This window comes from Columba livia, chromosome 3, assembly GCF_036013475.1.
Source record: "Columba livia isolate bColLiv1 breed racing homer chromosome 3, bColLiv1.pat.W.v2, whole genome shotgun sequence".
Taxonomy (NCBI): Eukaryota; Metazoa; Chordata; class Aves; order Columbiformes; family Columbidae; genus Columba; species Columba livia.
The window spans coordinates 58,852,736-58,879,381 of record NC_088604.1 but is presented as its reverse complement, the minus strand read 5'-3'; the positions used below and the strand labels follow the sequence as shown (position 1 = coordinate 58,879,381).

At 39.5% G+C, this 26,646-nt stretch overlaps 2 protein-coding genes across 2 annotated transcripts; both read left to right on the top strand.

Moving 5' to 3' along the window:
* Window positions 1-1,745: 1,745 nt before the first annotated feature.
* Window positions 1,746-8,755, top strand: LOC102083923 (pantetheinase). Its single transcript, XM_005509427.3, has 7 exons — window positions 1,746-2,002; window positions 2,107-2,237; window positions 3,324-3,516; window positions 4,117-4,408; window positions 5,322-5,695; window positions 5,864-6,034; window positions 7,390-8,755. Exons 1-7 carry the CDS (start codon window positions 1,790-1,792, stop codon window positions 7,507-7,509), a joined length of 1,494 nt encoding a protein of 497 aa, XP_005509484.1. The 5' UTR covers window positions 1,746-1,789; the 3' UTR covers window positions 7,510-8,755.
* A 2,141-nt stretch (window positions 8,756-10,896) lies between these two features.
* Window positions 10,897-23,137, top strand: LOC102092916 (trace amine-associated receptor 1). The gene is given in 3 exon segments (XM_065057002.1): window positions 10,897-16,318; window positions 21,932-22,062; window positions 22,065-23,137. Coding segments are annotated over 2 exon segments (1,068 nt in total). The 5' UTR covers window positions 10,897-16,318; window positions 21,932-21,965; the 3' UTR covers window positions 23,036-23,137.
* Window positions 23,138-26,646: the final 3,509 nt, after the last annotated feature.

Here is a 26,646-nt window from a genome sequence, read left to right as displayed (position 1 = left end):
CTTCCAAAAAAGACCTTGGAAGACCAGAGATATTCAGAGCTCAGTTACTGAGCTGTGTGCTGGCAGGTCTTCTCAGACAAACAGCTTGCCTGGCAGCCCCCTGTGATGTGGGAAGCCCCCTGTGATGCGGACCAGCCCCCAAAAGCTTCATAACTCTTAAGTCAGAGCAGCCCTGAGCTGGGGTGGCACAGGTAGTGCCCATGCAGCAACACTGAGCTCAGGGCTGTCCTCCACCCCACACTCTTGAGTTTGGCCAGGAGTGTGTCCATGCTGGTCTTTCCCGAGATTTCCCAAACTCTGACTTGTTTTCCTGCTGTGACCCAGGCTTGCCTTGAACTGTGTTACTATAGCAATGCCACACCTGAATCGTTTGTAAATCTGGCAAGCGAGATGTTTCTTCAGCTGCAGCACAGTGGTGACTTCTCAGTCAGCGGTGTAAGGCAGAATTGCTCAATGCTGGCAGCTTTCTTGCTTTTTTTGTTTTGAGACTTTCCAGGCAGGATGATTACATCTCCCGGTGTCGGCTTTCTGATACTCTGGGGAATTCCCAGGTTTTGTGCAAGACTGTCCATTTTAAAGGCCCTTGTCTTTGCTTGCCCCCATCTTCCTCTTGGATGACTTCCAGACACCAGACATGGGGCTTCTGAAAGCTTGTGCCTCTGCTGTGCTTTAGGTGCTGTCTGCTCTGGAGGCCTGTGCCTTGGACAGCTATGTTGCAGCCATCTATGAGCACAACATGGTCTTGTCAGACAATACTGAAGTGCCGTTTTCTCCTGAGGAGGCCTTGGTATTGACGGACAAAAATAAGACTTCACAGTTTAAAGGAAGATTGTCGGGATGAAGAATATTTTCCTTCGTTTCTTGCTGAGTGGTAAATGATTAGCCAAGTTGTGTTCCTTTACCCTCACAGACATACTATAATTTCTAACAAAGGTTTTTTTTAATTAAGCACCTGAAACTACAGTAGTAATATTCTATTTCCAAAATATTATACAAAAATTGCTTTGCATGAGAAAAAAACTGCCTTGTATGATTAATTTTAAATGTCTTATGGTGCAAAAAACGCCTTTTGTAACAAAAATAGTAAACAAAAAATCATCTGTCTTATTTAATTCTTTCTCATAGAACAAGCAAGTATATTAGCTCTAGGCAGAGAGATCAGTGCAGTTCAAGGGTTGGTTTGTGTTGCAGTGTGAGCCTGGGAGGAAAGATATTCCCGGGGCGCCTGTTACAACTGTAATAAGTCATTGGCCAAAGACAAGAGGCGTCACAGGACCACATGTCTCATCAGTGTACATGAGCCAGCTACACTCAGAAGCATGTGGGCTGTACCTCACACGGGTGCTCTACCTTCAGCACTGGCTGAATTTTTAACCAATGGCAGCCACATGCAGTAAGGTTATATGGAGTAGTGTGCCCTAACCAGGGGAGTCTGGACCTGCCCTGGGATGGGTTTGTAAGCTTGGAGAGGGATGTAAAAACAGAGTGTGCAAATGCTCCTTAGACAGAGCGCCTCGTAGATCAGCATGCCTTCAGATGTGCCCTCTTAGCCTTTTGTTCACCTTTTTTTTACAGCATTTCAAACTGGAAAAGAGATTAACTTCCCAGGAATGTTTCTTTTTCTTCTTACTGTAACTAAATGTCCTGATTGTTGGCAGGACTATATTGTACCTTCTCAGATTACTCAACAGAAGGTTATTTCCAAAGCAAACTTGTTAGTCTTTGCTCCTCCTCTTTCTATCTGGTTTATATTTCCCCTGCCTGATTCAGGAGCTGCAAGGCACCAGCCATGCTCCCTTCCCAGCCTCTTCTGCACACCGTGGTGCTGGCACTTGGTGTCCTGCAGACCCTGGCCTCTGACACCTTCATCGCAGCGGTCTATGAGCACACCGTCATCCTACCAGATGCCACGGATGAGCCTGTTTCTCCTGATAATGCTTTGGCCCTCATGAACAAAAACATGGATGTCTTGGAAGGGGCCATCAAGGAAGCTGCCCAGCAGGTACCAGGTGTATTGTGAGCATTGTTACTGAGTGTTTTCTGCTCCTGATGACCCTCCTGGGTATCTGTTGATGCATGAATTCTTAATGGAGCCTGTTTTGTCAGGGTGCCCACATCATTGTGACTCCTGAAGATGGCATTTATGGCTGGCGTTTCACAAGAGAATCCATCTACCCCTACCTGGAGGATATCCCTGATCCATCAGTGAACTGGATTCCCTGCACTGACCCCACAAGGTGATTCCTTCTGCAGTGATTTAGGTGGTTTCAGTCTAGTGTCTCATGAGCTGCTAGTAATAAATGTCTAAGAACTGCAGATTTTTTATTCATCTTTTAAAAATCCTAAGTAGCACAGAAATGAAATGCATCAAAAAGAACTCTTAATTAGATGGTAATGGGAATACGCAAGGTAAAAAGCATTGAGATAGTCTCACTTTTCCAAACTGCAAAAGGAGGAAAACGAGGAAATTCTAGGCAAAATAATTATTTTTAAAACACGTAAAACTTTATCACTTCAAATCAATTGTGAAAATCTTCTATAACTCTATTATCATGTCAGATGCATAGATTAGATAAAGTGATTCAGTCCTCAGTTCATGTGGCTGGGTGTTTTCTAAATGAAATTGCACAAAATATTTCTCTAGATCTGAAAGAAGTACCTTTTAGAAATCCAGCCACTTGCACAGTCTGCTGCATTACAGAGGGTTGCTCTGACTGTGTGTCGGAAGGGGATACCAAGAGGACCAAGTTCTTCTTTAACATAAACTTTCATATTCTTCTCTTTTGAAGACTTATGAATATAGATTTCAGGAGTTCTCAGCTCTGAAAATGCTGTGGCCACTTTTTACTAAAGGCTTATGAGCAGGTTCCTTAAACAGGGTGAAGAGTCTTAAAAAGGCTAAAGAGGTCTTTTGAAACCAAGGCTTAGATGTACCTGAAAATGTTTTGGTTTTTTTTTAAGTTATTCCAAGTTTATGTCTGTGTACTGATTTATTGACTCCCTTGTTTTCTGAAACCGTCCATGTGTTTGTATGTGTGTTAGCTGGGAATTATACCCACACAGAAAATAAAATTTTTAAGTGTACAAGAAAGAAGAATGCAGGGAAACCATTTTTAAAGCTAAAAGAGATTAGCAGTTTAAAATGATTCTATGAACAGAGAAGAAAATGAACAGAAACTATGATTTGATCTATCAATCCCTTTTCCTGTACCTAGGGATATGCAGTTAGTGGAATAGTAATTTTGGTTGTGTTTTGTCCACATCGGAACTTAAACTCATAATTTTTTTCCCTTTTTTTTTTAATTTCACCAAAAATGCTTTAGATTTGCCCCAGCACCAGTGCAGGAACGACTCAGCTGCATGGCCAAGAATAACTCCATCTATGTTGTTGCAAATATTGGGGACAAGAAGCCCTGTAATTCCAGTGATCCCGGCTGCCCCAGTGATGGTCACTATCAGTACAACACCGATGTCGTCTTTGACCCAGAGGGGAAACTGGTGGCTCGTTACCACAAGGTAAGGAGGCACTTCAACATCACCCTGTCATTAATTATCAGTATACTTTTCATCTTACTGGCAGCAATTCAGTTAGTTTATACAATAATTTTACAATATTGTAAAGTGACAGCCAATCTAGGATGATCTGATGCAAGGATCTGATGGCCAGAAGGAAAAGCAGGCAAGTGCTTGATCGATTAGGCATTATTCTCTGGAGCACCACAGCTGCAGAGACCATGTCGGATACCAAACACCCAAGGGCTACATTTACAGCAGTAAACGGCAAAGAAGCAGCAACAGAGTTTTCCATACTCAGTATATGTTAGCTGGTCCTTGGCACAGTTTTAGCTAAGCCGGATAACGCTTTTGCAGGTGACATCTTGACAGGTTTTAGCAGTTACTACTGGTTGTGCGTTGCTGCCAGGAGGCAGCTGGGGCACAGCCACCCCATTTTGCATGGGAAGAGGGTTGGCAGGATGCATGCAAACTTGCTGTGCCAGCCAGCTTGGGTATCTCAGTCCCCAGCTTTGCCTTAAAGCCTACCTCAGACACAAAAAGTAGCTGTTCATAATTTTGCCTTATTATTAGTTTCTAATATGCCATTTTCTTAATCTGCAGTACAACCTCTTTAGAGGAGAAACTCAGTTTAATTACCCGAAAGAGCCAGAAGCCATCACCTTTGAAACCCCTTTTGGGAAGTTTGGCATTTTCACGTGCTTTGACATCCTTTTCCACGAGCCTGCCGTGGTCCTGGTGAGTGAGTTGCAGGTAGACACAGTGCTTTTCCCGACGGCTTGGATGAACGTCCTGCCCTTTCTGACTGCGGTTGAGTTTCACTCTGCCTGGGCTATGGGCATGGGTGTCAATTTGCTTTCAGCAAATACTCACAATATCAACATGTCAATGACAGGTGAGTTGCAGTTGGGAAAATACATATTGTCTTCAGAGTACTGGATTCAGAAGCAGGCAGAAATGTTTTGCAAATAGTGAAGTTTCTGTAAAACAGTGCTTCAATTAGGCTAAAAATCTTCTTGATGTAAATATAGTTATATAGTAAACAGCTTCAGGCAAGGAAGTATTGAAAGTTCTGGAAGAGGTAAAATCTAGAAGTCCATGACATTAAATTTTGATCATTTAAAACTGAAATTTTATTTCAAAAATAGCACAAAGTTTCACTTAAATTTCCAACCTCTCATTTAGAAGCAGCATTTTTTGTTTAAAATTCAATCAGCAGTTAGATGGAGAAAAAATATTTTAAACAGAACATAATAACCTAAAACCAAAAGGAAGGTTTCACTTGTATATTGAATAACATGTTTTCAAATTTCTGTGGCTGCTGAAGAATTAGAGATTTTTTTAAAATCTGAATAGATATTTCCTGTCTGTGGTGTGGGGATTGTTTGGTTGTTTCGCTTTGTTTTGTTCGTCTGAGAAAACATTTATGTAGCTGCATCTATAGCTCTTCGCTAAAGCTGATGGGAAAGCCACAAAGGAACATTTTTGCCTGCCCTAAATAAACTGAGCTGAACTTAGGCCACAGGCCCTGGATTTCCTTCTGTGAAATGTAATTACCCTCGTAGTTTCCTCCTTTGGCAAATATGCCACTCTTAGAGCTCTGATTTACATTTAAATGAACCTAAGTTCTTAAATAAAAAGCAATAGTTAAGTGTCAAATTGCCATTTTAGGCTCAGAAGTTTAGGTCATGTTTTTACACTGTGATGGGTATTTTAGTGGTTCTGCACTTCAAAATTCTCCCAAAATTCTCCATAACGTGTTGACTGAAAATAGCCGTCTGACAGGTGTCTGGGGGTGTCCTCCGCAGGCAGTGGGCTGTTCACACCGGAGGGACCTGCTGCCTACCATTACGACAGTGGGACGGAGGAGGGACGTCTCCTGATGGCAAAGCTGAGCGCACGCCCCCGTCTTTCCCCAACTTACCCCCCCGCTGTCAACTGGAGCTCGTATGCCACAAGCATCAAGAAATTTCCAGGAGAAAACGAGACGTTTTCAGGAGCTGTCCGGCGGGACATATTCACTTTCAATGAACTCAGACACAAAGCTGGAAATTATACAGTTTGTCAAGGAGATCTCTGCTGTCATTTGATCTATCGGATGTCAAACAAGAGCAAAGATGAAGTTTATGTCCTGGGTGCATTTGATGGGCTTCATGGTTCTCTCATAAAATACCACTGGCAGGTAATTGGTTTTGTAGGTTTGAGTGTGGGTTATATGATCCTACATCCCAGCCATCCCAAAACACTTGTCCATTCCTGCATCGTGAAAACTCTTTTTTGCTATCAAATCCAGCTCTTGATTGTTGAAAGCTTAGCAGTATTTTGCCTTTCTGTGTCCTCTTCCCCATAGATCTGCACACTGCTCAAGTGCAAGAGCACAGACCTGAACACATGTGGGCAACCAGTGGAGATTGCGCAGACAAAGTTTGAGATGTTCTCCCTCAGCGGCACGTTTGGCACCAGCTATGTCTTTCCAGAAGTCTTGTACAGCGAGGTGCAGCTGGCTCCTGGGGAGTTTGAGGTAATGGGACACCCTGGAGCTGTTTGACACAAGGTTTTCCAGGAGGTGGCAGTGGAAATCGATATGGTAGCAAAGTCCCATCCAAGAAACACTTTATTTGGTTCTGCAGACAGTAACTCAAGAGGACATTTAAATTGATTAATTAATTTAATCATTACTGATAAGAATGTACAAATGCTAAGGCCAAGAGTCTCTTCAGTGTTTTCTTTAGCAAATAAGCCTTTGTACTTCAGGTCCCAAACATATAAATGGCAGCTTTCAAGGAGATATTTTCTACATGTTTCTACTGATGGGCATTTTAGGAAACAAAGAAATCAAATACTCTGATAAATTGTCCAAGTAAGAAAAAATATTAATGAGTATCATGCATAATAGCAGAGATCCTGTGCTGTTAAGCATGTTGAAAGGGATCTTTTTAGGGGTTTGTGGGGTTTTGTTGTTTGTTTGTTTGTTTGTTTTTGTTTGTTTGTTTGTTTTGGTTTTATATATATATATTTTTAATCACATATTTTTGCCAGAACATGTTTTCATTCGTAAGCCTAAGATTACATCTATGTAAGAGGCTAGATGAAAACTTAATTGGTTTGGAAGAGGTATTTATTAGCTTATAAGAGATGATGAAGGCAGTGAAAAAGACTTGAAAAGTTTTAAGGGAAACAAGGGAAATTTATTTGTAAGGTAGAGAATGGAAAAGAATTGCTCATCCTGCATATTTGTTTTGAATGGGCCTTCTGTGAAAACATACACATCAAAGGATTTATTGGTATGCTACAATATGATCATGGCCTAATTAAAAAGAAAATATATTTTCTTAACAAATACATCTTTATTGTTTCTAACAGAGGCACTTAAAAAGTTGCAGATGTTCACAGTCTATGAACAACAGTGATTTCAAATTGATCTGTAAAAAGTAACTAAGAAAAGCAAAATATGGCCAATAACTTGAAATTCTCAACTTCAATCTGGAGATTGTTTTAGGGTCTAAGAATCAAAAAAGATTTCAAATTAATGTCCTAGATACATATATAACTTTTGCCACCATGTATGAGTACCTAATGAAAAAGTAACAAATCAGTTATTCTTGCTCTCACCTTCTTATGAGGTGAAGAAAGTGATCTTTTTTTTCCTGAAGATGGAGTTGAAGGAAGTTCTAAAGACTTCCAGGTCCATGGAAATGTGGGAAGGCTATGGCAGAGCTAGAGAGAATTCTGTTTTGTTTTGTTTTCATTCTCATGATTGTATTTTTAAAGTGCTGCATCAAAATATTCAACATCCAAGGCCTATCCTTTCTGTACCATGCAACATTGCTACTCTGTTAGTGGACTATGAGTATCATTCTTTCTCTTTTCAACTAGGTGCTACGTGATGGACGTTTGAAAAGTAAACATGCCACATCGAAACCGCTTGTAACAGCAACGCTTTTTGGAAGGCTTTATGAAAAGGACCCACCGCATCCCCTGCGAACCTCCCCATAACTCACTCCTCAGCTGTTACACAGTTACCACAGACAGGAGGGGAATTTCCCATAGTGATCCATCTCTTTGAGAGCTGTGGCAGTTATCCTGTATCATTCCTGTTCTGCAATCTTGCTCAGCAGCAGCAGTAGTTGAGTTTATTTAGAAGAAAGCAATGTGATCGCTATTGTGTACCTAGATATAGGTATATTTTTTTAATAGTGCTTGAGCCAGTGCAACTATTTTTTTTAGTTTGAATACTCTGTCACATGAAATCTTTAATTAGAAATTATTGTTTCCCCAAAGATATCAAGTAGATCGCCAGGATGACAGTAGAAAAAAGTCCAATACTGAAATGTGTGAAACGTGAAGTTTGCTAATGTACTGCAGAACAAATCTTTGCCAAGGAAGCTTTTTTGGTCCCTTTTGCCCCTTCCTGGTTTTTAGACTGCATAAGCACTAAGTATCCGTGTCTCTCAGCCTTACACACCAACCAATAAGGCCTTTCTAATGCTCAGTGGGCTTTAGTCTCATTCTGACCAAGGGACTTAAAAGGAAAAACAGATTTGAAATGGTTTTAGGTGCAACCTTAGAGAGAAAAAATAATCCTCTACAGTCCACCCAGGTGCTGAGTCTGGCTGAGCTCCGTACAGCATGTTCAGTTCTGCAGTCTCTCTTAGTTCACACCACTTTGTACATGGCAGATATGTACTGCGTCCAATGCATTTCAGATCAGACTTACTGTGTAAACGTAGTATGCCAGCACCTTCTCCTGGGCATTTGGAAAATTTCTTAAAGACTGTGAAAACATAGGAAATAGGCAATGTTTTAGTACCTGAAACATATTTTACTATGTAGTGTGAGAAGTGGGCATTATCTGGGACTTCTAGCCATGGTATGAAAAACTTGGCAGTCATGGGCCTGATTTCTTTCTGTCGTGTTCTGCAGCAAACAGACCTAATTTGCACCACATATGCCTTGGATTGGTCCTTGGCCCAATGCTTATCTCATGGTCTTTTATATCTACTGCCTTTCACATCACTGACTTGCAGCCTGCACCATGCGTAGCACTGAGCTGCCCAAAATGTGGCCCATAAGAAATGTGCTGTAGCTTCCCACACCATGCACACCAACAGATGTTATCCAGAAATCGCTGAAATCACATGATTTCTGTTTTCCCATGTGCTCTGCTTCTCAGCACACAACTTTGGATGTTCCTTCCAGGACTTGTTTCATCCTGTAAATAAAACAGGTGAGCTTGTACTCAGGGGAGGGACTGTACTGCTTGGGAATAGTTATTCGAGACAGATAGGGCCTCAAGGTCATGCTTGCTGGTGGCTTGTTCAGCCCCTCACCCTTTTTGCACCTGGCTTGTGGTTGGAACCCAGACTAGCCTTTCATTTTGGTCAAGAGAGATTATGACTAACCCATGTCAGTACTAATCCCATGTGACTGCTGGGTGTGTATTGGGCATGGGGTCCAGAATTTCAGATGGCCATGCTGAAGGGTGAGAGATGATCCCCACTCCCCAAGCCAGTCTGGTGTACTCCAGGAGCTCCTTGTCACACACGTGAGGAGCAACAGTTTGGGAAAGGCAAATGAGAATGGCAAATGAGACTGGGAAAGGCAAACGATGGGTGTGACAGTCTGCCATGTTATCCCATTGACCAGTCAGGTCTGTTGGTTTGCTCTGGGGTTGGCACAGTCAGACACGCACAGTGGAAAGTGTCTCTGCAGCAGAGCAGGCAGGAGGAGCTTAGCCCTGGGGATGGTCCCCGTGGTGGTGCTTCCCCATCCATCCTCAGTGCTGCTCGCTCAGCTGTCTGCCCTAGGAGATATCAAGGAAACACTCCAAGAAAGGCAAGAGCGACCCTGACATGTAAGTTCCATGAGAAAGATCCTAAAAAGGCTTTTAGCTTGAAAACACGATTATCCCTGCTACTGCTGAATCCTGCCTTTTCCCTGTCTGCCTCAGAGGTACCTCTGATACCTGTCTGTTCCAGTCATGGTCACTCCTTGAGCTAGCTTAGGCCATGGTTCCAGCAGGGGTAGGGCTGGAAGAGGGAGCACTAGTGTGGGGGATGGCCACTGCCTCCTGCAGCCCTCTGACCACACAGGAGTTGCAAGATCTGCGAACTCGGGCATGGAGCCAGCATTGCACCTCCTCCTGGCATGCCCTGTGGCTCACCTCTGTCTCCACTTGGCTACACTGCAGGTGAAATGTGCTTTTATTACCTGGCTTAGAACTGCTCGTGTGGAAAAAAAATAGCAGTAGCGTGTGAACACAGTTTGTCTTCTGTTTTTGCAGTCAAATCACTTGATTAAAATCTTCCTTGACTGGTTGGCATCAATAACTTTACATGCTAATCTGCAAAAATGAAGATTCTGAGGATATTTTAGGGAGAAATGCTTCACAGATGCATCAGTGCCGCTTGAAACAAACAAATACTTTGCAAGTTGCTGGTAGCCCAAGTATTTAATGGTTTCCAAATGGATGTGGAATTTACAAAAAATCTTTCTGAAGCTGAAGGGGAATGCAATCAGGAGACATAGACTGGACAGAATTGTAGACATTCAGTATATTATTACCAGATTTATCTTTATTTATCAGGTTAAACTTTCCTAAAGTATCTCTACCAAAAGAGTCAGAGTTTAGTCAAGCTCCTGAGTTAGCGTTGAGATAGGGCTTCTGGGGTGACACCTAGATTTTAAAATAAATATTTTCTCTTTATTCAAGTGTCGAGTTTATGCCACATTTTGCTCCCTTGTTACTATTCAGGCTGTAATGATCAAACATAAAAATCTCTCACATATCGCTTGCTGGAATTTCTGAAGTATGGAGAACTTCCCCGATCCATGCAGAGCTGACCGTCTTAGGCTGTCAGAGTTGGAAATGGGTAGGATACAATTGATATTACTAGTTAAGTAGCTTTTAGGATATCAGGAAAGGACTCTCAAACCTCATCCATTAGGATGCAGAAGTGCAAGATTCTTTGAAAATGACACTAAAACTTAATTTGAAGAATGGTTGACCTGTATTTTTCAAGTTTTGCTGCCCAGCTTTCCTCTCCCTGAGAGGGTATTGAGGGTGCCATACGATGGACCACTTATTAATCCTTTTCTCATTTCTGATAATAAAGCAAGAATTTAACCAAGTAGAGGATGAATTTACACAGATTGTTGCAGCAGTCTTTGAATAACTCCGTCATTTTAATGCACAAGAACAATGAACTCTGATTTTGGGAGGAATGCAAAAACCAACCACATCTTCAGCTGAGGAAGTTGGTGGTCACAGTGACTAGATGAAATTTAGTTTTAGGAAATGTGAATATTTGTAATAAAGGCCAATTTCAAATGATGCAAATTACAGAAACATTCAGAATACAGAAGCAGAAAGATAATTAATAACCAATGCAACAAATTGCATTCACCTAGAACAGTTCCTGTTGAATGCATCAAGTAAGACTTAAGTAAGACCGGCAACAAATTTAGCGAACATTTAACTCTGAGTAGAATCTAATGTATGTTATTGTACATATTGATTTAAAGCAAGTAGACCTTGAGCAAAAAGAGAGTGAGAGAATCTTTTTTTAAAGAGAGTGGGACACTACAGCCATATCCTTGTATACCTATTTTAGTCATCATAACCTCAAGTTATCCATTATATAACGTGGAACAGCAAGGTGCAGCCAGAGATTGTGCAACTATTAGACCCAGTAATACAATACTAAATGTTTATGAACAACTCCTGTTATCATAGGAAAATTACTGGTGGTATGGAACACTGTTCATAGGTACACAGAATCAGTGCAGATATAGTGAATGATAGAGAGAATGATCATGACTTGATATGGCTTGAAGAATTCATACGTTTCTAATTAACCAAAAACCAAATTATAACCCCACCTCATCCAGACAGTGTTTGCAATGTCATTGTCTACCATCAGGGCAGGAAAGCTGAAAAAGAAAAATAACTTGCACAAGTCAATAAAGACAGCAGCAATTGTTATGAAGCTTACCAGAGCTAACACAGGAATGCTTCTCAAGGGCTTCTGATGGACTATGTGGACATGGAGCCCAACAGGGATATAATTCCAGTATATCTTCTAAAAATTAACCTGGTGACACTGTATACAAACAATACCTCCTACTGAAGCCACAGAGAAACGTAACAGCATTACCCAGTGTTGTCTACCTGTGGGTCAGACATGGCTAGAAATGATTGGTCTTGGTGAAACAGAAAATTACCATGTTGACAACAATATGTTAATTTCTCTTTCAGTTTCTAAAAGAACTAAGAACTAGCAGAAGCACTTGTAGCCTCCATCTGCAAAAGTATTGAAATGTTTCTGTTAGTTATTAATTACCATAAAGTTGTAAGTGAAATACTCCATTGTACGTTCAGACATTCTCATGGCAGCAGTGCATTTCTATGACAAATATGTACAATATAAGAAGTGCATTGTAACTACATGATTTTAACTTTGCCTATCCATCTTCATTTGCTGCTTCTAATGTTAACTTTTATGAACTCGTAGTCTGGTAGCTGTGATTTTGTCATGATGCAAGAGCAGTGAGGAGTGTAGGAAGCAGTAATATCTTTTAATGTCAGAAAAAAAAAAAAAGTCAATCTTCAGGAAAGCCTTTTGCAGGAAAGAAAAAAAGGACAATAAATCTTTGCAGACAATTGGTTGTCCAGCTCACATACTGCAAAACATAATAACATAAATGAAAAAAAACAGACTACCTTAGAGATAATCCTCAAGATCAAGTTATGACTTTTTAAACATACATTTTTGAACATTTACTTCTAAATGAGTGTTAGGAGTATGAGACATACTTGAATTTATCAGAGTTGAGTACATGAAAACATTAAGGTGAGGTTTTGATAGGATGATTATTTTTCTATTCTACAGCTCACCTTACTGTGTTTTCCAGCCATTTCAGATTGCTTTTTTGTATGCTCAAAAAAGACTATTCAGTTATAGTTTTAGGGTTCTTTAAGGAAAAGATGTTGTTTTTTTCAGGTAAACCTTCTTAGCAATTCTTGTCAAATTTATGAAAGGTTCTGGAAAATCTAAACCTATTGTGCAACATTTGTGAAAATCTTGGGCAAAATATAATAATGATAAGCAATTTCAAAGCTTTAGCATCAACTCCATTAAGTTGAGCAAAGAGAATACAGTGAACATTAGGCCTATACCATTGCCAAGTTATAATACTTGCAGACTCTGTAGCATACAGTTCCCCATACTTGTTAGAGACCTTTCTGAGATTTCCATATAGCATTTATTACTGTGCTGGCTAAGCTCTGCTATCTAATACCTAAAGCTCTCTCTTTTCTTTTTTCATTTTGTCTCCACTAAGCCAGAAATCTTGACTTAATGCTTTTTTCATTGAAGTCCAATAAAGTCAAAGGAGGACAGTGAGTTTGCTATACTACTACTGAAATCAATGGTAGTACATCAGTTTACATCTGCTGATTGTGCATCTGCAGAGACAGAGGTGTTCTGCATTTAGTTGTGGATTCAAACAGTCATATTCTGTGTTTTGTTTTGTTTCTTTTCTGTATGCCCTGCATGGAGGCTTTTGCACCACTTGACTGGGTTTTGTTGGGGCTGGAAGTCATCAGCTCTTCCCGGGAGAGTTCATAGAAATGGTGATACATATCGCTCCTACCTCAGCAGAAGTCAGGTGCACTGGCCCTGTAAAATCCCCAGTATCTGGGTTTGTCAGCCAGCTGACAAACTGTGCAAAAATGGATCAAAAATGTACAAGCATTCGTTTTCTTTTCATCTCCTACTTCGTTAGTAGTTGTTTTTTCCAATTTTCTCAGAGATGTTCTTTGAATTGGCTGCAATAGCTAGCCTAACCAAATTGCAAAAGTGCATTATAATTCATTCATGGAAACCTATTGTTCAAAAGGAGAATTATACTTTCCTAGGTAGAAATCTAGCATATTTGACACTGAGATATAAAAGGGAAGAGCAAGCTGTAAAAACATGGCCATTAATGGACAGTCATGCACTTCCTGTCACCTAGGTTGAAAGACAGAAAGCTTTGGCAGGTGTGGGTAAAAATACATGTGTGGTGTCTTTCATAACAGATATACCTCAAGAGTATCAGATGGCTGTATGTATAAGGACCAGAGCTATTCAAAACAAACAAACAAACAAACAACAAAAAACAAGCTTAAGTTGGATCAATCAACATTACCCAGCAACAGGCTTAAACATTCACTTTGTTGAAGACTTTCTGAGCCTATCTTCAATGTCCCACTAGGCATTTTAGATTGTTTATTCTTGCTAACATAACTTCTGTTTGCAGTGAATCTTCCAAGGTCAATCTTAGACTAAACAAAAAGCAGGCACAAAACCTCTCACCTTTGAGGGTTGTGCAACACTTACTGTAACCATTTCTGTGTTTTGCCAAGGGAGTCTTACAAGGCCAGTTGTTTCCCGCTGAGGCTTTTCTTACAAATAATTCCTCTTGTCTCATTAGGGATGCAACCTGTATCTGTCTTTGATTTGCCAAGGCTAATCCTTAGAAAATATCTTGATATCTTACGAACATTTGCAATCAGAGCACTTCCGTGGAGCTATCCTATAATGTAGATGAGGAGATGAAGTGCAAAAAACCTGATGTTTACCATAAACACTAATTTAGGTGGCTAAATTGAGATGCCAAAATAATTCATATTACAAAAATATTGCATACAGTCAAAATATGATTGTCACTGGCTTCAGCTGCAAGTGCTGACTACCTGTAAAAATGAAGTCCTGTCATGCACCCAGAAAATGAGGAGCATGTGTTCAGTGAAAGCTTCAAAACTTGTGGTATGAAATGACCCACCTAACATCTTCTGCTAGCAGATGCCTATACAGCATGTTTGAAAGGAGGGAAAGGAAGAAAGGGACCTGTATAAGGGGGGCATTTAGGGTATTAGTCCATGTGGGCAGCTGGGGCAACAAGGCTTGCAAGGCGCAGAAGGAAGGAGCAGCAACAATTGCAGATAAGAACAAAATGGACTTTCTTTTCACCAGCCCTCACCTGCATGAAAAAGAAGTTATGCAGGTTGATAGAGGCACATTTACACAGCTAAACCTCCTGTTACTGCCATCTGTTCCCTCTCAGTCTCAGAGGTATTGGGCAGGAGACAGCTAGCAAGCAGGAACTTGATAACAAACAGTAAATAAAATTCAAATTTACTCCAGTGCACCCTTATCTCCCTTCTGGTGATGGAAAAGCATATTCAAATGACATACAACAGCTGTTGAGAAATTTATTTATTTTTTGCTGAAAAATCAGGCTGCCCATGCATGTCTTCCTAAGACTAGGCAGCAGAGGGTGGGCATGAAAAGGCACAGACTCTGACCCTGGTAGTTTCTGCACTGGTTGAGTTGCTGTTCCTGCAGTGTCATGGTGCCAGCAATGCTCACACACAGCAGTGCTGCTTTCTCCAGCAGCAAACAGCTATGAAAGCAAAGGATAACACCGGCAGGTCCCTCTCCTTAAAAACTGCCCCAATTGCAGCAGCACCAGCATCTGCAGTCTGTTGCAAATGGGCAATTACAAACAGTCAAGCTTGTTCAATATTTCTAGGAAGATAGCATGTGGTCAAATCCAGTGTTTGAAAAAGTCAACAGAGAGCAATGTGTGAGAGCAGAGGCTCCATCAGTTTGCTTACTGACATACAAGCCTTTATTGGCAATTCTAGGCTCAATGGCTTCCAGCAGAGTGGTAGCACTTCCAGATCAGAATGTGACATTTCAAAACATCAATTTCACCAAGAATTCTCCCTCTTGTTCAGCCTCACAACACCTGTGCCACCTTGCCAGGGCCATACTTGCCGATCTCCCAAGCACACCCCAACCCCAAATCCCCAGGGAGAAGCTGCAGCCTGAGCCATGCAGGTCCAGACCTCAGTGAAACCTCAGGGGAGCAGGAGCTGGAAGGCATGGCTCTCTACCAACGCTGTGCACTAACTGGTGCACACAAACTGACCCAAAGTGGGTAGGTTCTCCTTCCTGGGATTACTTCTTTCTGGAATGACTCTCCTCCTTGGGTTCCACAGCAATACTACAACTCTTACTGTTTGAAGATGTGGATGCTGGTCAATGAGTGGTGCTTTAAAAAGCAACAAGTTGTAGTTCGGCCGCTTGCTGATTTGTAATTTGGTCAAGTTTAGGTATAGTTCTTCTGGTATGGTAAAAGATATTCAAATAGGCAATCAACAACTCTTAAATCTCTGCTACAAAGCATATAAATACCAGAACATTGCAAATAAAAAACAAACAGCCTTTCTTAATTTAGAGGAAATAATTTCTTTTTAATTGGTCTTGTTCTCAGATCCTGTGGAAATATTGTGGGTGGACTTCTTTTGAAAATATCCAGTCTGGATTAGACAAGTCAAATCTTCGAAGATGATAACTGAAATTGCTAAAGTTTGGCAACATTACACAAAATGGAAAGAAGGGCAAGAAACATCAAACTATCTTAGTGCTGCTAGCTCCATCTGTACTTTGGCCATAATAAACATTTGTGTTTATTTTGTATGCTTCTTTCCATGAGCCTGGATTTAACTTAGTTCAAATACAGTCATCTTTGCATATTCTAGTAGCTTGTGACAGGATAGATTTATTATCTGCTTATATTTGCTGAATATTTAATGTTTACATCATCCTGTTGACAAGATTTTTCCAGCAGGCTGTAAACCAGAGTCAGACCAAGTGAGCAGCTGCTCAGCTGTGGGAATCATGTGGGATGAGCCACTATCATGCTGTATCCACAGGCTGAACCGCTTCAGGATGAGAAAACAACTCCTGAGCAGGTAACGTCTCTGTGTCACACAGTTTGAAATACAGTAAGCTGCTAATTTGCTAGTCTGGGATATTGTTTTGTTTCAGAGACAAATCTTCTATGGTCAGCAGTAAAGATAATAGTAATTGTTCTGCACAGATCGCTGTGTTTTTTCTGTAATGAACCGCAATGGTACCAACAGCAATGAGGTTTAGGTGGTGGCTGACAGGATGATTTTAGAAGACCTTAATTCCCAAGAGAAAGAGAAGCCTAGCTGGGAGCAAAACTCTTTTCAGGCACAGCTATAAACTCAGAGTGAGGGTCTTTACTTTCTGTGAGGTTATTCCAGGGCCATGAGGATGCAGAATGACAAAGCTGGGATTGTACTTGCTCGCTACTCACTGCCTCCTGCTGTCCTGCTTTCTTTTTTTTTTTTTTTTCCTTTTCATGATAACAGTTCTCATTCCTCAGCCCCATTCTGTTCCTTCCCATTTCCAGTGTCCCTTGCACAGTCTCATCTGAGAAGGACAGAATCATTTTTAACACATTGCTCAAATTGGTTAATGGGTTTAGTGTCTGGCAAAAGTGCTATTTTCATTCTCCTCTGTCAGGTTTTCCATTTAAATTATTTCACGTTTTAAAAACAAATGAACAAAAAGTGAAGATGACCCAAGGTGTGCTAGACAGTGTGACATCTCTTTTTCTTGGTTTTCCAAAAATCTGAAGATTAATTATTGCAGAAATATAAATTTTGCAGAAAAGAAAGCCACAGCAGCAGTTTTATAAACAATTCAAACATACTTTGAATTTTGATGTATAACTGCTTCACTATATTACAGACTCAAAAGACTGTTGAATACTATTTATATGTGCTCTGAGGCCTCTCAAGAATAGAGCTTGATGTATTTATATTTGATACTATGAATAGCAAGTTCGAGCTGTTTTCATGATCCACATCAGCATTAAGCATCAAGAAAATGCCTGTTTGAAGCATCTGCACCAAGAACATGAAAGCTTCTTACCAGAATGTTCCATTTTCATATAAATCAGTTACTAATTTCGCCTGCTTAGTTACTTAATTATCATGATATCTTACGTACTGCTACTTTACATTCATTGCAGTAAACATATCATTAAATAACATCATCCCCATGCTCACAGCTTCCTCTAGGTCTGTCGTTCCTTCCTTTCTGATGTGTGTGGGTCCTGCAGTACAAGCTGGTGTATTCAGAGATAGCGAAGGCTAAGTGCTGTGCCCATAGGTTGGTGTTTAGTAGAAGAGTGAAGGGCATCTCCAACAACAGTCTATACAGAGACATCCTGCTGTGTAGCTCTGGCCTTGGGCAGCCTCCTGCTGCTGTGGGGCAGCTGAAGGCACCTGCTGGTCCCCACACCTGTCCCATCCCTGCCACGGGCAGTCACGCTCACCAACCAGCCCCAGTCACTCTCTGCCCTACACTTTGCAAACTACATGGTTGGTGTTTTGCAGCCCTTGGCCCTGAGAGGATTTTGGTAGGAGCAGGAAGGCCAACCAGCCCCATAGATGAGCCTTTTCTTCTTCAGAAGTGAAGTCAAGGTGAGAGTCCAGCCACACTGATATCACAGACAAAATAGTGTCACCAGGTCCCTTTCTCTGAAAAAAAAAAACCAACCCAGAAGTCACAGCTGGGTGCTGCCTGCTCACCTGCAACAGAGCAGAGCTGCTGAGGGTGGGGGGATGGCTCCACAGCCTCAGCAGGTCCCCCACAGTATTGGCCAGCTGCTGCCAGGTATCTGCTTCTGAAACAAACACTCCAAAAACAGCTGCCTTTCCAGATCATCCCCTTGAGTTTTGGGTACTGTGTCACTTGAAGAGGGGACGTGACAGGAGAGCAGTGTGTGTGCACGCATGGATGTGCTTTGACTAAGTTCCCACAATGAGCTGGCTACCAGACTTCTTTGTAACTATGAGTTTTGTACATAGTGAGGGAACAAGGATTTGATCCCTAAACTTTACCTTCTTGTAATATGTATGTGTCAGGATAGTAACTACCAAGGCCTAAACCTTCACTCCTCACAGAGAATACCTGACTCTGAGGAAGATCCACAACTATGAATCTCAAATGGGTGAAGAACTCTCTCAGAGACCAGTATTTGAGTGTCTAACATCACTTTGATATTTCCTCAGCTCTGACCTGACTCTTCTCCTCAAAATATCCTCTTGACTACCTCCAGTGGTTTCTCACTCAGCCTGATAGTTGTTTCTGCAATTTTTTCGTTAGCAAATTTTCTCCCCAGAGCAAGGAGAACCTTGTACTCAACACCCCAGTCCATTTATGAGTACAACCTAAAAAAAAGAAAATAACTGAGTTGTTTGCATTCATTTAGATTTTTATACACATAATATAATGAAGTAGTTAACCCAGGTCATGCAGCAGAGTTTGCAAGAAGTAATATCTTAACCCACATTTTCACAAATGTCCCTGAGGCACCCAGCATAACTGGGCTTTAGCCAATGGTCACCATGTTAACAGTCCTTTATGTTCAGCCATGCCACTTGAAGAGGAGACGTGACAGGAGAGCAGTGTGTGTGCATGCATGGATGTGCTTTGACTAAGTTCCCACAATGAGCTGGCTGCCAGACTTCTTTGTAACTATGAGTTACACTGTTTTAAAAGGCTGTGTGGTCCTTTGTTGATCAGAATACTGATGCTCTTCATCTACGACTCCAGTATATCCAGTAATAGCTGTATACTTTAAACACCTTTGTAGTAACCATATCTTGCAAATAGCTTTTAACTGCTCAGGCTGTTAGATTAAACCTGTTGTTCAGTGGAGGAATCAGAGCTAGGCTGGTAAACACATACCATGTCACTCTGCACACAATATACCTTTTCAAGGAGATCTTGCACGCTGCTGTAAACTACCTATACTTATGTGTTTTGCTATATCTCAGAAGTTTACAGAAGGGCAAGAACATGATGGGTTTTGTTCTGGACCTAGATAATCTCAGGCTGCTGACAATGTGACCATAACATCTAATCAAACAAGTAAATGTACTTCAAATTAGTTAAATTTACCTATAAATAAGGCTTGTTAAGCAAATACGAGTGATACAGTCATGATTTTGTTCTTAAGTGGGTGACAAAATAAACAGTTTGAGCTACTATTCACATTAACAGCTGTTCCTCAGGTGAGGGGCCAAGAGCTCAATTCATTGCACCCAACATCCTCCAGCAATATGCTGGGGCTTCTGGAGGCTTCTCCAGCTGTGGATTAAGTACACATCCACTCAAAATTTGTGTTATCCGGAGCTGTTATGATGGTGAAGAGGCTCAGCTGTCTTTTGAGACGGTCTTTAAAAGGACAGGGTGCCACTCAATCAGTACAAAACAAATGAACATCAAGAGCAGACTTCTACCCAGCATAAGGGGAGAAAGGTAAGAGGACAGGCTTTTAAAAGGACATTTCTTCATATTTCCATTGTATCGAATTTTAAACTTCATAATTAATTATGGAAGAGAAATGTTCTTCTTTCTTACTGAAAACTTCTTCAGTGTTCAGCTCATTTGGACAGTTTGCCATGAGTTTTGATTTATTTTGTTTCCATTTCATGCAAAGCCACACAACTGATCTCAGTTTACTCAATATTTTGCTTGGCAGTTGGAGCTTCTTTCTGTTTAACAAAAAAACAAAATCCCCTGAAAATAAGTTTCAAAGGGAGATAATATTTCTTTAGCCTAAACCATTTCTCTACCAGAGAATAATAGGGGAGTTATTCCACTTCAAAGTAGAAAACTAGAGATAGCACCTTAATTCATTTTGGTTGTCTTTTAGCTTGTTTTACTATATTTATTTCAATTATTTACATATAAAGCAAATGAAGATCAAAATCTATGTGACACATTTATCACTTGGATGTGCTTAAAACTTTTATCATTATGTCCAGTATATACAGTTAAATTGCTGTTTAATTATTTCTGCTGTGAAAATTGAAAATTTGCGCTAATAAAGATCCAGTTGGCTGTGCTTTCTATCTTGTGTGTAAATGTGCCAAAAGAAAGAATAATAGTCAGGAAAAGAAATATGAAGAGGTGGACAAAAAGTGAAAAAAAAAAAAATGAAGTGAGAGTTAAAGTGAGGTGGAAAAGAGCAGAGATGGTGTTAAACATTAGTAGGCAGAAAAAAAGAGGTACCAAGAGGCACTCCAAACAGTAAATAAACATACTCATGTTCCATGTGTCCTGTTTTCCTGAAAGTGCCTCTGGATGCACCGTGTCCCTGGCACTCAGGTGCTACTGCCTGGCATTACTTGGAAATCCCTCTGTATAATGCAGGCTGTTAGTGGCAGCTGCCAGGGTTTCACAAGCTATAGTTTATCATCTATATTAAGCTTCCTTCCATTTAGCTTCTAATGATACGGTGCGCTTGTGATAACATTTGTTCTGATATCAGAAAAAAAAATATTCTATGTGTTCTATTGAGAATAACCAGAGGCAGCAGAGTCCTGAAGCAAATGGGTTAAATTAATACTGGTTAAATTGCTGTGTCAGTATTTTTCTGACTTTAACAACCATATTATACCATAATGATAATGCTAGTGAATAGCATACGTTAATATTGTTTATTTTTCACAATAGTACTATTTTTCTGTTAATTAAAAGAAAAACAGATCTCTCAACAATGAATATTGCTTGCCAAGTGCTTAAGTACTTTCATTAGATTCTTTTGTAAAAAGGGAGACTTGCAGAAGGGACACATTATTGCATACAAAAGAGAAGAACAGCAATATTTGTGTCCTCAGATGCAGACTAAACCAATGTTCGGGAAATGTTTCTCTTGATGTTTGTGTCTTGGCTAAAAACAGTATTAAAATAACTAATAAACATAGCAAGGCTAAACTCATAGCACTGAAATAAACTAGAGCCCAACAGAAAAGATATTTGCTTATACAGCAGCTAATGCTTCAGAGTAGTCAGGCTCTTCCACTATATTTTGGCAGCAAAAGGGCAGAAAACTTTACTCTCCTCTGAGATATTTTTCTTACATCTCTGTTTACATCTAGAGCCTACAAGAATTTTGTAGTAAGACTCGACTTGATGAGGTAGTGCCATCTGCCGAAAAACTGAGGGCTCATGGAAACTTTTTAGTTTTGACCAGCTGCACAGTTATTGCTATGAGGACACAGCTGGAGGAGAGGCTGAGCTTGGGCTCCTCAGATTTAGCCTTCTGGTTTAGACCCGTGGATCATAGATTTATGTAACAGAACACAAGTTGAGGGAGCTTCAGAATCTAAAATTACTGATTTTCAAGAGCTAAGTGAGAGATAGAGGACTCCAACAAAACTTGATGAAGAAAACCAGGACTGTTTAAACAGAAAATAAAGAAAAAGACTTCACATCTGCTCACTAGAACAAGACAGGGCCCAGTGCTGACCCCTGAGAGCCAATGCTGTTCTGGTGTGAGGACAGGCCATTATGCAGTTTACATCCTCATTTCAAGGAAAGTCCAATTATAAAAGTGTCTTTCTGTTAGAAGTTTAATTACAAAATTATTTCATCCTTCATAAATAATGAAATGTGAATTTCCTACACATCTAGATAAATGAAGATATTTACAATTGTTTCATTTTTTTTTTTTTTTTTTTTTTTTACACTTCTTGCAGATCTCTTCATATAGAAAAGAAAAAACAGCTGTAAATGTATCTCAGCATTAGGAAAATCAGTACCTGTGCTGCATACCTATGTGGACTTGAGACCTTAGTAAGGATGCAACTGTGCTGTGAATCCATAAATGGCTCTGTGTAAGGAACAGCTGGTCAGAAAGTATCCGTGTTTCCATGTATATCTTCATGGTTTGCATTATTCTGGCCACACTGGTTGGAAATTTGACAGTTATCATCTCAATATCACATTTCAATCACCTCCATACACCCACCAATTTCCTGCTGCTTTCTATGGCTACAGTAGACTTTCTGCTGGGATTCCTCATCATGACTTGTAGCATGGTGCGCTCTGTTGAGCACTGCTGGTATTTTGGGGAGCTCTTCTGCAAGATCCATATGAGCATGGACATTATGCTGAGCACAGCTTCCATCTTCCATCTTTCCTTCATATCCATTGACTGTTACTATGCTGTGTGTGACCCTCTAAGACACAAATTAAAAATAAATACTTTTATTATCTTGGTCATGATATTGGTAAATTGGATGATCCCTGCTGGTTTTGCTTTTGGAATGATCTTTCTAGACCTAAATTTGCGAGGGGCAGAAGAGATTTATAATCATGCCCGTTGTGCAGGAGAATGCTTTGTCTTTTTTAGTGAAACTTCAGGTGTTGAGTCCTCCATTGTGTCTTTTTACATTCCTGGATTTGTCATGCTGTATATTCACAGGAAAATATACTCTACAGCCAAGAGGCAAGCAAGATCCATTGACACAATTAGTCAAAAAAAGATGCATTTTGAAACGAAGAATGACATTTCATTTGGCAGAGAAAGGAAAGCTGCAAAGACATTAGGCATAATAATGGAAGTGTTCCTCATCTGCTGGAGTCCATTCTTCTTCTTTACAGCAACCAATCCATTTATGAATTACGTGATACCTCCTATTCTCATTGATGCATTGGTTTGGTTTGGTTATTTAAATTCTACATTTAACCCAATTTTTTATGCATTTTTTTACACGTGGTTTTGCAGGGCATTGAAGATGATTCTCTTTGGAAAAGTTTTTCAACAGGACTCTTCCAGGACTAATCTGTTTTTAGAGTAACATTCTTTAAAAGCTTGGATTCATGGCTTTGAATATTTGTCTGGCATCTGAACTCCCAGATGCACTCATTTACCAAATCCAGTTCAAGGAAATAAACAGTGATCATGCTTTACATCTTCTTTCATTCCAGACTGGTTTTTTAGTTATAGCTATTTATATGCAATGCACAGGAAACCAATACTTCAGTTTAAAAAACTTACAGCAGTTTATATCCCTGCTCTTAATTATTCTGATACAACTGATTAATTTTTTGAACAAGGGGTGTTTATATTTGCGTTTATTTATTGTCCTCTAGAAAGAGGAGAAAAACCTTTCTTATTCAATTTCTAGACATCTTTGAGTATTAACCCAAAGCTTTTAAGTTTTGTCCCTCCCCTACAATGTGTGTGTAGAGGTAAAAAAAGGCCCATAACCAGCACACTCTGTGAAGACGGGACAGAGGAAAGTCATGCTACTCCTTCTGTTTCCATTTCAGCTAGTGCTTGTCATTTTATGAGTATGTCACTTAAAGGCTTTGCTGCTTAATGACATCAAAAGCATGTTTAACTAGATCAAAGGCAAGGGAAAATATGATGTACATAATAAAAACAAAAGGGAAAAGCAATGTCAAACCTGACAATGTCAGAAAATGATGCTTATCTAATTATAGAATCGTTAAGGTTGGAAAAGACCTTTAAGATCATGAAGTCCAACTGTTAACTTACCACCGGCAAGTCCAGCTGCCATAAAGGTAGACTCCTTTAAACGTTCTTACTTTTCTCTTAATTAACTTTAAAACCTGTGTTCATTTTCTGCTCTGTTCTTATGACATGCTGTATATTGTATCAAAAATCCAGTTGCTGTTGAATAGCGGTCATTTACCCTTGGACTTGTAATGCACCTTCAATACATCTGCATCAGTATCAGCATTAAGTCTGAACATCCACCTTTGACCTCAGAGAATTCCATTTATTCACATTAATAGTGAACTAATTTTGTCTTTTCTTGTAAGAAAATCAATACTACCTTTCCTATTTGTATACCTTTATAAATAATAGATTATCCAATAACAATGATAAATTGACCTAAATTAATACTTCTTTTTATCTGTTCTGTAATGTATAGGGAAGATTTTCTGTAGAAATTTCTGTGAAAACTACATATACAGCCAGCATGACAAAAAGTATTATTTCAGCCCATTAAATTACAAGATCGTAATCTTCTTCAAGATTATTAAATATTTAATTTCTAAGTTTCATTATAAATTATAATTATTAAAAATAGGATAGATAGAATATACTGGCCACTAAAATAGGTTTACAAAACAACACCTGTTCTTCACCTTTACTTTTAGCCTCTCCTTTCAAACACTCTTTTTGATATGACATGTATCTACCTTAAGTCACTGCAATAGCTCACCCATACATGAGGACAAATGAACTAACAGAAACAAAAATAATAGCCTTGGGCATACAGACATCTGGCTTTGTTTATCTCCTATTGATGTAAACCCTTAAGTTATATATATATATACACACATATAACTCAAAATCTCCTGGGACTTAAATGTAATCTCATAAAAGAAATATAAATTCCCACCTTTCATTAGTGTGAGCCAAGTCACAGAGGGTGCCTTTTACAGGCATTGCAGTTTTGCAGAACAACAAAACAGGAAAACATCTACTTAAAGAATCTATTGGTGGTATTACTAAAACAGATGCAGGTAGAGTTCGCCTATAAAACTGACTTCCAAACATTCTTTTTGAACTTTGGATGCTCTGTTTCTGTATTTTCTTAATTTCAGTTTGATACCTATTGGAAAAAAATCAATGGACCAAGCTGTTTTCCAAGTTCTCTATAAGTGGGTTAAATTACTGTGGAGAAGAGTATTTTTTCTTCTATTTCTAAATATGCTATCAGTCTCAAACAAGTTCTCAGGAAAAGTGGTGGTAGAAATGGGTCTGTTTCTTCCCAGATAAATGGAGTTTTCTGACCCTTGAAAATATTCACAGGTGTTTAAATTTATAACTACTGCAGCTGGACCACAGTCTATTACAGGAGACAAGACTTGGCTTATCTCCATTCCCTTTCAGTCAGTGGAATTATAATGATAGAAAACAAGTGTGTTAGTAGGGAAAGAAAAGAATATTCCTAATCGTACCAATTTTACAACTGATTTCCTTCAGATGTGTTCATTGCTAGTACTTCATAATGCACAGCAGATGAGTTCAGAATCATAAATAATTTGGAAAAGGGGATTTTGGCAGCTGATATGTGACTCTTAAGATAAATGTTTAGGTGAGCAGTTCATTAACTGAAGTCTCCAAGAAAGCTGAGGTATGTGAGCTCACATAACCTTTCTGTTATAGAAAAAAGGTCAACATTCTAAGATTGAAGAGATTAATAAATCTTATACAATATTTACAGATGGAAATGAACTTGAGGGTTTTCTTTGTCTATGCATCTTTTTCTTCCACCACTTTAGAATTACTAATATTATGATGTATATGAAGTACAAGAACCATATTTTACAAAATGATCCAGATACAACAGAATGCACTAAATAAAATTGATGGTATAATATAATTCAGTTAATTTAAGAGGCAATTAAGTTAACTTTCAACTGCTTTGTTTTAAATACTATTTGCAATTAATTTTATAATAGCTTCCAGTTATCAGATTTAATGTACAATTTCAGAAAAACAATAGGTTGCGGTTGGTCCCTATTTAAGTCGAGAGTTTGCCTCTGAATTACTGCATTTCACACAGTAACTTAATTAATGTTCTTGACTTACTTAATTTATATTCTTGAAGTTTATATTTTCCCCTGAAAAGAACAGAATGGGGTTTGCAGCCCTTATCCTTCCTGGACCTTGTACCCAGGAATGAGAGAACTGCTCACACTCCAGGATGTGCTTGTCCTTTCTCAGTTTAGACATCAGGCTCCAGGTGTTATATTCTTACTGACAGCCAACCCCATATTCACCCCACCACACTTCATCAGTGAACTGTGGCCTTTACTTGAGGTCCTTGCCATGCTGATGGTTCCCTCTGATGTCAGTAAGAGTCACTGCCAGAGCCCACATTAACTACATAATAAGGTGTGGCTGAGCTGTTGTTACTGAACACAGCTACTGCAGGCTTTTTATTGTTAATTGTACATGTGACTTACCTTTTGTGGTATGCCTAAGTGTATACCCTTACAAAAGTCTGACTACTAAAAAGCCACCCACATGTTTATTCGCTTCTTGGCTTATCATGATCTTAATTCCAACAATTGCTGTATTTTGATTCTTAAATGGTTTGCAGCTCAGCAACTCACAGGTATTAGCTGCAAAGCCTGCTTGTGATCAGAATATTTAAATTCACTTTTTTTTTTTTTTTTAATCTTATCTGTCACAGCCTAATCTGTGAAAAAGGATTTCCTACCCCCTTGTGGAGTCCACAGGCAAAGGCAGCTTTAAAGAAAAAAGTCAACAACATCTATTACTAAGATAAGGGCAAAAAAAAAAAAAAAAGAAAAGAGGTGAAAATTTTTGAGAAAAAGGTTGATTTATTTGTGCAAGCTTGGTGCTGATTTTTATTTCATACCTTAATACTGCAGAGCACTCAACAAATATTTAGTGTGAAGT

Bases quoted from the DNA above. Each gene is read 5' to 3' on its own strand.
- LOC102083923 (XM_005509427.3), top strand. From the start codon at position 1,790: ATGCTCCCTTCCCAGCCTCTTCTGCACACCGTGGTGCTGGCACTTGGT. The intron at 2,003-2,106 runs GTACCAGGTGTA...CTGTTTTGTCAG, and splicing joins TCAAGGAAGCTGCCCAGCAG to GGTGCCCACATCATTGTGAC. The intron at 4,409-5,321 runs GTGAGTTGCAGT...TGTCCTCCGCAG, and splicing joins TATCAACATGTCAATGACAG to GCAGTGGGCTGTTCACACCG.